General features: G+C 27.0%; 1 protein-coding gene across 7 annotated transcripts in view; it reads left to right on the top strand.

The window, feature by feature from the left end:
- The window catches only part of LOC105149251 (extracellular serine/threonine protein CG31145), a 318,959-nt gene extending 304,522 nt beyond the window's left edge, over window positions 1-14,437 (top strand). For all 7 annotated transcript variants that reach the window (XM_087405143.1, XM_087405170.1, XM_087405150.1 and 4 more), the window contains 2 exons: window positions 8,986-9,113; window positions 10,968-14,437. In XM_087405143.1, coding sequence (XP_087261269.1) covers window positions 8,986-9,113; window positions 10,968-11,059 — 220 coding nt within the window. In that variant the 3' untranslated portion in view covers window positions 11,060-14,437. The remainder of the gene's footprint in view (window positions 1-8,985; window positions 9,114-10,967) is intronic.
- The last annotated feature ends 799 nt before the right edge of the window (window positions 14,438-15,236 follow it).

The raw sequence follows: 15,236 nt of genomic DNA, 5'->3' as shown, positions 1-15,236 counted from the left end.
AATATCTGCATGAATATCCATACAAGTATGGATATCCATACTTGTATATATATATATATATATATAATATATATATTATATATATCCATATATATATATATATATTATGATATTCATTTATGATAATATATTATCGTAACCTAAAATGGCATTGGATGTAAGAAAAAAGTGCTATTACGGCTTCGTATCGATATATCTATTAATTAAAAATCTGTATTTTATGTATATTACAGACTTTTAGTACTGGTGATATATATTAGAACACGGCCTACATTGCATGTGTATATAATACAACTAAATATGTATATAATGCAACTAAATTTCTAAGGTCCGATTCTACAAATATAAGATTAACTTCAATTATGTTTATTTTTTTTTCAATTCTAAAATTGGAAAATTTTCCAAAATAAATCTTACATTGTGGAACCGACCCTAATACACGTCCCTGTTAAGATGGTAATGTAGGAAACGGAATAAAAATATCGATAATTAATCGATCGAATTTCCTGCATGATCATATTATTATAACTTCAGAGGGAATATATAAGTAGCTTATACATTGGAAATGAAAACCTGTAATATCGACCTTGATCAACTTCGGCCTTCGCTCCAGCATCCCCTTAATATACATATTTTTTTAAAAGGGAGTACATCCTAAAATTTTCAAAAAATCTAAAAAATTTATTCTGTTTAAAATAGTTTGAAGACTTATAATTAATGTGTAAAAGTCTCTATTAATATTCGAATTATTTCTCGAGTTGTATATTTGAAAGGAACGTACCTACACACAGATAGTTGACTCGAAGGAAAAAACGTGTTTTTCTCGAAACCATATTTTTCATGACCTATATAATTTCTTAGGTTACAATTAACTTACAATTTGAAACATATATTCAGGAAACCAGTAGTTTTCATCTGACCGATGATTTTATTGATAACATTTTTTGTTTCCAAAATACAATAACATTTATAATATCAAAAAACGTCAAAAATTTAAATATTTTTTTCCGTCAATTTAAAAAAAAATGAAAAAAAGTTCGGTCAAGCGATAGGGAGTACATTATAATTTGTGAAACTATTTGGCAAAGTTGGGTAATGCTAAAAATAAATTAAAAAATTACAAAAAACTTAAGTCAAAAAGTTAAAAAGTTAATTAATTTTAACTTTATTTAGTTACATTTTAAACTCTTCACTTTTTAACTTTATATAATTATATTTTATCTATAACTGTTAACTTTTAATTTGATTTTTTAACATCAGGGTTGAGTAGTTGGAGTTACACGGATCTTGTACTCAAATTATATGTTTATACATTCGTGTCCGTCGGAGATGTATTTTTCTAATTTAAATAATTTCAAATATTTCATTTAAACAAAAAATAAAGAGGTCCGAAAACGATTCGTTGTTGTGACTTAAAATCAATTTTCTTGAAAAATATACAGAAGTGCAATTTACTGTTATACAAGGATTATTTTTTGATGTCCTATTAATCACGCAAAAGCTGTTCAAAATCCGTAAAATACATATGTGGAGTTTCTCTTTGTTAATTAAAAAAAATTAACAATAAGAATCATTCAATACATATGACAACACAATCGTCATTTTACGATTTTTGTGTTGCAATTTCTTAGCAGGAAGAGCACCCTTTCTCTTTTTACGCTAGAGATAACTATGTTACAAAATCGGAAAATAAGTTTTATGATGAAAAATTGTAAAAAATTTTTTTATTAAGGGGGAATACACCCTGACTAGATTAAAAAGTAAAAATTCTTTGAGCATGGATTGCGGGAAAATCTGCTGATTTAGGAACTCGCGAAATACAAATAAATTTTTGTCATAAATTTATTTTCCAATTTTGAAACATAGTTCTCTTTTGTGTGAAAAGAACAGGGGATTTCCTGCTGAAGTGTTGCAGCTAAAAAAATCGATTTTTTGCGTATTTCGCAAACTCGTAATTTAGCAGATATTTTCCTATCATTAAATGATTTATTTTCCTACTTCGAAGCACACAGTTCTCTCTTGCGTGAAAAGAACAGGATACAGTTTTCCTGTTAAGGGGTTGCAGCTCAAAAATCAGTTTATGCGTATTTCGAAAGCTCCTAAATCAACAGTTAATTTTCCGTCACAAAATGATTTATTTTCTCATTCTGAAACATAGTTCTTTCTTTCATAAAAAGGAAGAAGTAATTTTCCTGTCAAGGGGTTGCAGCTTAAAAATTAAGAATTATATCAAATTTGTTCCAGAACTATATACATTAATGAAATTTTAGATATAGTGCTAATTTTAATGACTTATCTCTTGAATATAGATTAGTTTTGGGGTTGTTTTGAAGATAAAGAGGAACTCAAAAATCGAAGGAACACTGATTTAAGAGCTCATAAAAAACTCCTAATTCTAAACTTATGAGTGATTTCCTATTGTTAATTTTGAAGAGTGGGAGGCTGAGTGAACGTCCATTCAGCCCCCCACTTTTAAATTAAAATTAATGCTAACCGGGACGAGAAATCAAAATTTTTTTTGCTGGGTTTGAAAGTTAATTAATAGCTCCTAATTCTGAAATATGCGTTTTTTATTTTTGCGTGGGAAGACGAGGGATGCCAGCTGGACAAGAGTGAAAAAGATTTCAGCGTATAGATTGCAGAATCACAGAGAGAGAGGGAGAGAGAGAGAGAGAGAAAGAGAGAGAGGGAGGGAGGGAGGGAGAGAGAGAGAGAGAGAGAGAGAGAGAGAGAGAGAGAGAGAGAGAGAGAGAGAGAAAGAGAGATAAATCACACAGAAATATTTGAGCACTAAGACTCCTTTTAACCGAATATGTATAAGATAAGAAGATATGGACAAGATCACTTTTATTTAATTAGATTTATTCTCATTGATCCAAATTCGCATGTAAGCGAATGTTTAACTGTACAGTTGAACGTCAACTGCTACTGCCAGCATCTCCGAATTTCGTGTGTTCGTTGGTCTAAAAGTCTATTAAGATTGTTACTATAATTAATAAATTTGAACACCCTTCATATTTACTAATACAATAAGCAGGTAGGAAAAGACAATACTCGTCCTCACAGTATAACTGCTGCGCTATACCTGCGTGAAGCACTTGGGGAGACCGTCCTTCATACGTATAAGTCCTTCAAAATAAAGCGGATCAACTTAAAACTTACAAGGAACATTTTTAACAATACATACTTTAAGAATATATGTTTTTCAAAAAAATCTTTTTTCAAAATTTTTGGAAATGGATTGGATATAATAATCCTTTAAAAAAAATTTATCTTACTAAATTCTTTATGAATTAACTATAGATATCCATACTGAACTAGAATTAATAATGGCCAAGAAGCTGTGTTGGACCACATATTGATTTCAACCATGTTACTTTTAAAGACGAAAGTATGTTTTAGTATGTAGATGTAATTTCTGTCACTAACATTAATGCGACTTCATTGTCAATATCGCATTAGATTAGTGATAGGAATCATAACTACGCTAACATATACCGTCATTTCTTCAGAATGGCTGAAATTTGATCACTAGACATAAATTTTTATATGTTAAAAATACAAGTTAGCTCTAGTATAATAGTAGTATAGACTTTAAATTTGCATAATCATTTGTAACGACTTCAAAAAGAATCACACACTGTCAAATATTACACCACATCGTCGATAGATGGACGCGGTAGAGTTCTATTTCTCGTAAGTAAAAAACGATAAAGGATAAAAGGCACATCATTATGAGAACTTTTCTGTAGTTTAATAAAATGATTTTTGAAAGATGGATTCTCCCAAAATAGGGCTCCATGATGAAAGTAAGGCCATGTTTTGATATACAATATTATATATTACCAGTAAAAATTCATAGTGAACTATACCTAATATGAATTATAAATGTTTGAAACTTACTGGTATATATAGAAGCAGGACTTAAATAAGATAAACACTCACCCGCAAAGAAAACAGACCACAAATTTAGTACATTTCAATAGCGATGAATCATTATCCAGGATCAAAGACGTGACAGGTATCTGATCTAATATATGTATGTATGCGCGCGCTCGTGTGCGTATGCATATAGGTGTATATGAATACTCTCACGCACAAGTGTATGTGAATTAATAAGTGCGAGAGGAGGCAATATATATAATATTATTAAACACACATATATACGCACATGTACACGCACGCACGCACACCACACATATATAGAATCAGATACCTGTCACGTCATTGATCTTGCGTAATGCCGAGAGCAGGACACATGTAGATTTACACGCACGCACTTATTCAAAATTAAAAAGAATTAAGATTTAAAATTCACACTTTAATTTTTTTTATAAAATTTTCTACAATAGTTTGTTTCTAAGTTATACTGGATTTACAAGAAAAAGTTTGTTTGTTTGTTTGTTTTTTTCGTTTTGTAATACTTTTTTAAAGACGGTATAATTTTGTAATTTTGAAAAAAATCATAGAAAAGTGTTCAAAAATATGGATTCGTTTAGAAATAAATGAATTTATGTTCATATTTATAGTCAGACCTTATATTTAAGATTTCCTTAAATTTATCTTTAAATGCTCAGTAGCCAATAAAATAATTTGTGATGATAAATTTAAATATAAGGCCTGACTATGAATATGGGCGCATTAGAGCTCATACGCTTTTGTGCCTGGCAGTCGGTTCCCTTGAGCAATAGTTTAAAGAAGAAATTTTTTTCCTATCTTTCAATAATATATCTTCAACGTCCGTCATTTTGTAATACATTTTGTGTAATTCAAATTTGATCTCCTTTATTATCAAGGGAAATATTCAATTTTATAATAATTTTAACTTTGATTCATCTCAATACGATGATTTTTCGCTGAGTTACCACTAATAAAAACAATTAAAAATTTGTGAACTAAAATTTAATGACCTGTTTTTTTGCGAGTGAATGTATATTACTCTAACTGTACAATTTCGTTTAGCTTGATATCAAAATTAATTTAGGGATTTAATATTTCTGCAAATTATGTATTTATGTTTGGTAAGTTATTTATTCTAAAAGCTATTCCGGGAAAAAAATGTTGTATATATAATTATATAAAATTATATAAAAATATATAATTATATATAATATATTTTATATAATTATATATAAAATATTTTTTCCGGGATTTCAAATTCATTGCAAATTTTTATATACCATGAAAAGATTTCCTCCCTAAGTAGGACATGAAATTTTAAATTTTAATTTTGTTTGCGGTATATAACGTTATTGCAACTTAAATTAAAGCTTTTTTTCTCTAGCACAACTACAGTCGCAACGTCAGTACGACATTGTAACAAAATTGTAGCAGCTAAAATGGGATGATGTTTTAGGCTTAAAAATAATGTTGCAGCCATTTGGCTGCACAATTATTTTACAGTAAAAAGTATATGTCATAGTCACCCAAATAGTACGTGAAGCTTTAAAACGTATACAATAACGTTAACAACTTTAAATCGCAGTATTTTAACTATTGCCACTGTAAAGAGATTTTCATAATCACATTACACAGTAATAGTAGTTGGAATAAAAATATTTAAATAAACTAATAAATGCAGAACATTTTTCATGTGTAAATTATAATAATATTCAATAAAAATTAATTTTTAATTTTTTAATTTTAATTGTAAAAATATTAAAAAGAAAATTAAATTTTTTTTTTATTTTAATTGAAATTGAACAATCCTTCGCTTCATTAAATTTAGATCAAATTTAATAATTAATTATCATTGTATATTACATAGATAAATTTTTAGACCTCCTATTTTTAAAAAAAATAGGAAAAAAATGCATTTCATAATTCAAGGATTTAAATAGAATTATTTTGTATTTTTTTTATAATATCCATAAATAACTAATAAATAGTAATTAGTTTTACAATTGCGATTGTTTTAACTTTAAATTCTTAAGATATCAAGTTTTTTATAAAGCATTAAAATTGTAATTATATCTATAATTACAATAATTACATAATTATATAATTTATAATATTTAATTATACAGTAACTATAAAAATTACAAAAATATAAACATGTATGAGATAAGTATTGCAAAAAGTTATACACAATGTTGAATAGTTTCTTCAAGTATCAATTATTTCAAATTCTTAAGAAAAAATAACAATTTCTTAATTTATTATTACGAAATATATTAAGGGGAAATTACACATCAGTACATACTTTGTTCTAATTGAATCATGCATAAAGCTACACTTGTTCCTGTATGTTTATGTCAAAATGTGTTAAGGATGTATTAGAGACACAGTCCTTCCAAAGAAAATTAAATTTGGAAATATGTTTAACATTTACACTTCAAATAAACTATATACATATGAAAGTTGTGTGAATAAGATTATAATTTTGTTTATAATACATTTTTATAATTTATTTATTGTATTTGTTATTATTTTTATTGTTAAAAATTAAAATTTTAACTGATAAAAAAAATTTTCATTTTTCTCTTATACTTTAAATATTCAAAATAATTTATGCAAAGTTTCATTGCGATTCACTGATTAGTTACAAAGATATGGAACAAATATTTTGTTTTTTACTGAAATAATAAGAAATAATTAGTTCATGCATCGCAATGTAATTCTACGTAAATAATCTTGAATACATAATGAGACCGGGGTAAGTTGTTACAGTTAGTTTTTTTAGTTGTCAGGTGGCAACATATTTTTATGAATTTTTATATATGATTCTTATGATACTCTACAACTTCACTTAGTTTAGTCGCCATGTTTTGAACTTTAGAAGACGCGGCTCGCTACGTATATTTTCTTGATTTTCATTATTAAAAGTAAATATTTCATTGTATAAATATTGTGTTATTGTATATATGTGTATAAGTTACAGATATGTAATTATCCTTTTGTATATTTCTTTTATATACATTTGATTATAATAACACATTTTATTTAAATCGATATATGTATTATACATACTGATTTTCGATTTGTATTTTTTCGAATTGAAAATGGAAGGTTAGGACAAATTGTTACACTTCAATCAGGGCAGGTTGTTACAATGTAACAACTTACCCTATTGAAAACAATTTTTTTTACTGAATTATGTACAGACTTTTATAAATACACTATCAACTTCGTCTCCATGTTTGAAGACAGCACTGAGCAGTGCCATATTTGTATTCACTCACTCTCAAATGTATAAATCACACGGATAATAATGTTAATGTTTTCACATGTGATATTTACAGACAGGACGCATACATATGTGAACTGAAACAAAGGCAGTTCGGAATCAGATTTACCTCTTTCTATCATATTGAGTTATCAGTCTAGTTATAAAAGTCTGTGGAATGTGCGATCTTACAAAAAAAAGACAAACAGAGGAGATGTAAATATAGAAACGTATGCGACAAAAAAAGCTAAAAATGGTCATCTATGTGAGAAAAACAGCGTGTAATATTATTTTTATGTAATATTATTATATTATTATTACTTTCCAACGTTAACTTCAATAATCAATTAAAGAAAAAATTTTTGTAATAATATATTTTTTAAATTTTATATTATATAAAATAAATATTCTTTGTTAAGTATTTCGTGTTTGATTTCATTATAATCTTGAATTTATATATTATATATATATATATATATGTATATATATATATATATATATATATATATATTTCAAGTGATATTGTAAATTTAACAACTTGTCCCACAGTGGATTAAGTTATTATAATTTACTTATTAATAAAAAATCTTAATTTTCAGTATTTAAAGACATAGATACAAATAAAAAAAAATTGACTATCTAAGGTAAAGATGTATTTGAAGCAATGCATAGGTATTCATTAATTTAAATGTATACATTAGTATGGAAAAAATTGCTAATCAAAAATTGTAACAACTTGCCCCGGTCTCTATAAAATTGAGATTTTTATCATTTATTTTATAGTACATTTCCATTTATTTTTTATTGTATACAGCACAGATTAAAAAAATATTACTTACATTTATTAAAATAACTTATGATCCAGATAGTAAACCATTATCAAATTTGTTGTATTATTTTTAAACATGATTTAGGATAATTTGTAATCTTTTTATAATTTTGTTATCATTTTGAAAATATATATATATATAAAACATTCTTAAGCAATTGAAAAACATATCGATATATAAATTTTTTTTAAATTTACTATCTAGTAAGAATCAGTTGTTCTTTGGATAAACTCTGTAATAATTTATCTAATAGATAAACAAAAAAGTAAAAGAATAAGAAAATAAGAGAGTAAGAGGATAAGAGAAAGTAAGTTAAAGTTTATCGAAAGATGGAACAACCTATCCTTAAAGATGTATTTAAATCAATATATAGTTATTCATTGATCTAAATGTGTATAATATTAAAGAAAGAAACTTATTGGACTCCATGTACACAATAGGAAATAAAATCCCTTTAATAATCGGACCTGGATCTTAAATGTTTAAATGTTTAAATAATAATACTTCATATGTTATTATAAAAATTGCGCGCCGAATTGATTATTTGTACTTCTAAAACGCAATCTCGATAGAACTATAGTAATAATATACTACTAACTATAGTAATAATAATTTATTACTCATCAAATTATTATTACTGTAGTTCTGTCAGAATTACGTTTTAAAAGTTTGAAAAATCAATCGGCGCGCAATTTTTAATATGACAAATGTAATATTGTATTATTTAAGTACTTAAGAGCTCCAGCTTCGATCGCTAAAGATTTCTTTCCTATTGATTAAATATACATTGGTCCGAATAAAAATTCTGACAAAAAATTGTATAACAATTAATCTGACATCCTCTATAGCAATTACAATTTAATCTGCAAGTATCAAATGATTTGTGATTTTGTCTAGACAACTAGGCATCGATAACAGAAACGAATGATTTGATTATAAACGTTTTAATCTGTATTCTAGTGTTAATCTTACACTCGACATTATTTATAGGTTTTCCATTTCCGATACTTTGGACGTCCGCGAAATCCAGACAGCTAGACATCGGATTTATTGCCCAACCTGTAAAAACGCGAATCCGCATCAAAGCAAGAATTCACGAACGCGTCCCAGTAATTCTGGTAAAACGCATCTCCCGAATTGCGGAATCCACCTTATCGCAGTTTTCTTTTCTCTTTTTTGGATAGGATCGAATTTAACAGCGTTAAACCTATACTGTTAACTGTTTTGAATTGCATATCTCACTGAATAGACATTATTTATCTTGCAATTCGACAGTTTTCTTTGATAAATAAAAATAATCGTTCTTATTTTATTCTTTCATTATATGTATGTTCAGTATTTCAATTCTTTTAAACATTACAATATGACACATATATATATACAATTAGAATTTGTCATTATCGTATTCTATTAATCTTTTATTCTTTATACATATACATATATAGTGAGTACAAATATTATAAATTATATGATAAATTTAATGTTTCTACGACTCTTCAATAAAATTTGAACAATATGTACCTAATGATTACCCAAATCATAAAAAATTTAAAAAGAATAAAAGAAATATTTAGTTGTCATCAATTCTGTGGAAAAAAAGTGTGTCGTATGTTATCAATTCTGAATTAATTTTCAAATGCAAAAAGAATTCTTCTCACAACTTTTCAAAAAATATAATTCTTTTTGCAAAATGAACTCAGAATTTATGATGTACCATTGAATTCTTTTCGAATTCTCTGTGCTTTCTGGATAATGACATTATTCCACAATATACAGAATGTCCAGTAAAGACCATAAATGCTTAAGGATAGGTTTCTAAATTTCATCATTTTGCTTTCAACTCAAGGGAATGACTAAGTCAAGTAATTCAATTCTATATTAGTATTCGCTCTAGGAATTCTAGAAATTCTAGGAATTCAGTAGCAAGAAAAGTTAGTCTAAAGGAGAATAAAGTGAATAATACGTTTAATAATTCGCCTTTACTAATAATATATTTTGCAAATCAATCGGAGCAATATAGTATTTTATTATTTAAAATAGAGCAACGCAGGTAGATTACTATAGGTTGTTAGGTTTAAGGAAAATGTATATATATAAATTGAATAAAGGCCGTATCAGTGAGCACTATATAATCAATGCTTGCATATAAAGTAGCAGAAATTATGGATTATGAAAGATCAATCTTATAACGAGCAACATGTAAATCAAAAGTGAAACCTATAAGCGAATATGAGGTAGACGAATTAATTATGATGAGGAATTTTAACATATTTAATCGATATGTCTAACAAGCTGAAATCGACCTATAGATCCACAAATGATCAAAACAATTGTTATGTTTTGAGCGATGTACAGAAATTCTAGCTCTTTCTTAGCGACCGATATTGAGATGTTTGAGAAAATGTGCAAACATAAAATCTTGGCGTAAAGCTAAACCTACAATTGTAGAAGACAAGATGGTTGTGGCGGCCTTAGAATTAAGACGATCGAAGATGTAAGGAAAGATAAACTAAATAAGTTCGAAATGAATTAACCGAAATCAAACTCACGGGTTAATAAACACAAGGAATCAAGATTGGATGTTCATTTGTTAATCACGAGTTAAGTCGTTAATGGCGAATTCAGTGAACCGATCAGACAATAGTGAACACGTTAGGCTTATTGCACATTGGACATGATAAGCGACGAGCGATATTCAATGAAAGTTCTGCTTTTCCGCACAATGTAAAACAAAACTCTTATTAGATGTCACTCGTTGCTCATCGCTCATTGCGTCTAGAATTAGAAGGAAAAATCTTTATATTTCATATGATAATAAACTTACATTTACCTTCTATAGTTGTCCACTACTCTTATACTGCTTACATAATATAATTATTAATAGAAATCTTTTTTTTCATTTGAAAAACTTACTATTTAAATAATAAATTTAGAAAATTCTCTATTAACATGATGTTCAATTTTGATTGCAGTTTCCATAATGGGCCCACACGGCTTAGTATCGCTATGCGGCAAAGTATGGCAAAGGATCCTGTGGCTCCCGTCTTATGGGAACCCCATTTAGATGCCCTAGATCGGCGAATAAACATTATTCTACAAGCCATCCGTGACTGTATTGCTCGTGAAAACTCTTCGCAACAAGTCGTCCACAGCGATAAAATTGATTCGAAGTTATAGCTTTCAAACGAATTTAGAATAAATAATCGTGATGTAAAAAATGTAAAAAAAATCTTTTTTCCTTCTCTGGCTATTTTTTCCTTCTTCCTGTTTCTCTCAAATAATTTATATAAAAATTCTTTAAAAAATGTCTTTTATTTCTTCTTTCTCGTTATTGTCTATCTTCAAAATAATGTTTTCATTTTTTAATATATTTACATTATACATATAGAGTGTTAAAACCATTCAGCATTTATATGATAGAGTATATATCATACTGAGTAAAAAAATCTTAGTGAACATAAGTTGAAAGTTCAATTTCTGAGATAAATATTTTTTGTATGTTATATTATAATATAAAGACAAGGATAAGCTTATCTCATAGATGCGCCGTAGCATGCAGCCAACTTACGTCACAATCGTGTAATATGTTTACTCTCGGAATATTCGATTGATACAAAATCTGACTGCCCTTTGCCGTAAAAATAGAAGTGTAAGTTGCAAATGTATGCATATGACGATTCATTGCCCATTCTTCAAAAATAAATTAGATAAAAATCTTGAACAGCTGTTATATTTTTTTTCTTTAATTTATGAAGACAGTACAAAGAAAGTTTTCAACTAATCATGTATTTTTTTAAGTACGTAATGTAAATTATTTTTTTGTGGCAAATATTAATTGTTATTAAAAATATAAAATCATCTTCTATTATACAAATATTTTTACAATTTCTGCGCCTGAGGCGAGAATATAAAACTATATAGTTTGAACGATATCATTAATGTCAACGTATATATGTCATATTTCTTTACAAAGAAATAATACATTATTCTTTGAAATACGTGATGATTATACGTGATAATATAAATTATTAGAATTTAGCGGCGAGAAATCATGTTTTAAAAATGAATCTTATTGGAAGATATTGTAATTCAAAGCTGTAAGTCACAGTACTAAGTAAACGAATTTCGAATTTGCCACTTAATGACGCAGTCATGATGTATTTCTGATTGATTGTCTATAGCTATCATGCACGTGAACAGACCCTTACCTTTGTAAATATCATGGTTAATGTCATGAATGACTTACTGGCTTCTACACGTTGCGATGTTTATCTCAATGTTTATAAATTGCGTTCTGTATATCTTCATTTAATTTCCATACATACAATTTATAACAGAAGATTTCATCGGCAATCAGTCAGTTCCCATATAGCGCCGAAAGTTTTCAGAAATATCTCAGAAATTTTTCAACTGAAAAGTGAAACATTTCATAAAAATTGCAAAATATGTTTGCAACATTTCTGAGACAGCTCTGAAATAGCAAAATGTCCTAATTCTTGTACATGAAATTTTATTAAAAAGTTGATGAAATGTTACAGAAAAAATTTGCAATCTTTCTGAAATCTTATCAAAAAGGTTTCAGCTATTTCTAGTACTTCAAAAATGATATTTAAATATATACGTAATTGATACTTAAATAATACTTAAATTATGTCGACATAATAAATTTAAATATTATTTAATCAATTAAATATATATTTAAATGTCATTTCTGAAGTACTTAAAATTTATTAAGAATTTTGTGGTCTATTTACAGATTACAAAACTTGTTGAAACAAACTTAAAGCAAACTTTCTCAAAAATGGTAATTGTGCCGCGAATTACTTTGATTAATTAATCATATTATATGTATAAGCACATAACTATTAAAAAATCATTTACACTTTCCAGTTTCCCTATATAATATCATTATTCATATTGCAAAAGTTTTTTTGCAATTAAAAATAAAACAACTCATAATAACATCAAAATGACATTAAACTGAATCGTAATTGATAAAAAAATGACTTTTAATAAACATTTTGGAGCTATTTTAATATCATAATGATTTTTTGTTCTGTTTAAATATATTTTCAATTTATGATAGATTTTAGAAACATTTCTGTTAAAACATTTCATATTACATATTGCAGAATCCTTTCAGAATTGTTGCACATGAGATGTGAAAAGTTGAAACATTTCTGAAAATTTTCCGCAACAATCGGTGTTGTATAAATTGTCATGAACGATGATTGAGGATCTACATAGTAGTTTTTGCAATACCGTTTATCCAAATACGGTAAACGCTAAAATCAGATTATCTTCTTTTTAACAACTACTTAAAAAAAATGACTTTAGCGTATCCGGATTCACGTTATTGCAAAAACTCCCTATTATTTGGTGATTACACAGTAAATACAAAAATGTTTGTATTTCAGAAACGGTTGAATTTTTGATTTATGTTTACTAAGATTTTTGTACTCACAATCAGTATGGTATGTATTATCCACCATATAAATGAATGGCTTTTTTAACCCTGTATAAGCAAGTACACGTGCGCGCACATACACACACACATACACACACACACACACAAAACATTTATTTATTAACTAAATCAATTAAGTTAAATTGGCTAGACAAATTAATTAAGTGGAGTGAAATGCCGTCAAAAACTGTTCTTTTATCTATTAATGAGATCACTTTCATTATTTTTATCATCTTTTATTTAATTAATTAAGTCATTGAAAGTATATTGTTAATAATTGTGTTTCTAATTTAATTAATTATTGAAAAAAGTATTTCTAATTAAAATTAAGGTCTGTTTAATTCGAATTTAATGCAGAGATTGTTAGGGAAAACTTGCCGATGCTTAAGTTAAGATGATTGCGAATGCTTAAGTTACTATATATCTTTTATTATATTTCTTATCTAGTATTTATTAGTATACAATAAATATTTAAAATTGTAAATTGATGTTTTAGATATTTATTATTATTTATAAAGTGATCCGGCTCAATTTGGGCCATTTCCTAAAGTGGGACACTCGCTATTTGTATATAATTATATGATTCATTTAACAGATGACAATAGTAATTCATAATCATATTATTCGTTCTGTTGTAAAAACAGGAAAAACTGATACGTCGTGGTGTAATATTCCGTAAGGAAGTAATTATTTTCTATTAATTATTTCCTATAATTATGAAAACGTGATTATTAATTTTCATAGTTCATGTTACTGCAGCTTTATATTCATACTTTACAACATTATATTTAATTTATATTTTTGTTTATAATTAAACAATAAACACGTTTTGTTTATAATTAAAGAAGAGAAGCTTTGTATGGTGATACCAATGTGACCATGTATCTGAGTACATGCGTAAGTGTGATATTTGTCACAAATATGTTTATGAAGATTATGTGGGATTAATAAAAAATGATCTTTTATTAATAAAAAGGATCTTTTACTTCCGAACTGCGATAAGTACAACTTTAAGAAAGAGAAGTTAATAGGTATTCAATGTTTAAGATACTAAATAGCTTTTTTTAAATGTTTATACATCAATACGTTTATGTAATAAACTTATAAAAGAATTGAATCACTTTACTTTTAATATTTTTAATACTTCCATATGAACAGGGAAGACGTATACGCGACTTACATTGAGTATACATTTTGGGGGCAGGTGCCTCAAATATTATCTTTCTTTTAAATCTTTATACTGCATCTATATAAATATGAATATGACTTATATTTTTTTCAATGTTCAGAAATGTTCCCTTTTTCGAATGTAACAATTGATTTTCAATTTTAATCTCGGCGAAAAATTATAAAAAATTCTCAAAACTTAGGGAGGATTACATTGGACTCGGTTACCTTATCTTTGGTAATTTTTTACATTAGTCTCTTCGATGACTTTAATCTTGACATATGTTATAAAGGTAAGAATACTAATCAACTTTTTTTTATAAATTAATTGGCAATTTCATATAGTTTTCAAGATATATTTACATAAAACTCATTTCCAAAATTTCATTATTTTTTGTATATGACACCTTGTATATGATAGTGTACATAAGTAAAGGTTTTAGGTGGCGGCCATTTGTGTGTGTGTGTGTGTGTGTGTTTGTTCAAAAATTATTAACAAATAAAGTTTAAAAAATAATATTTATTTTTACTATATACTTGTTTCTATTTTATACATACAATATTAAAAATTATTCTATACCCTTCCTATCTAGAGGCATTCGACTTT

The sequence above is a fragment of the Acromyrmex echinatior genome, chromosome 1 (genome assembly GCF_024713525.1).
Source record: "Acromyrmex echinatior isolate Ae372 chromosome 1, ASM2471352v2, whole genome shotgun sequence".
In the NCBI taxonomy this organism is placed as follows: Eukaryota; Metazoa; Arthropoda; class Insecta; order Hymenoptera; family Formicidae; genus Acromyrmex; species Acromyrmex echinatior.
The sequence above is the reverse complement of the archived record's forward strand: the minus strand, read 5'-3'. Positions and strand labels throughout refer to the sequence as shown.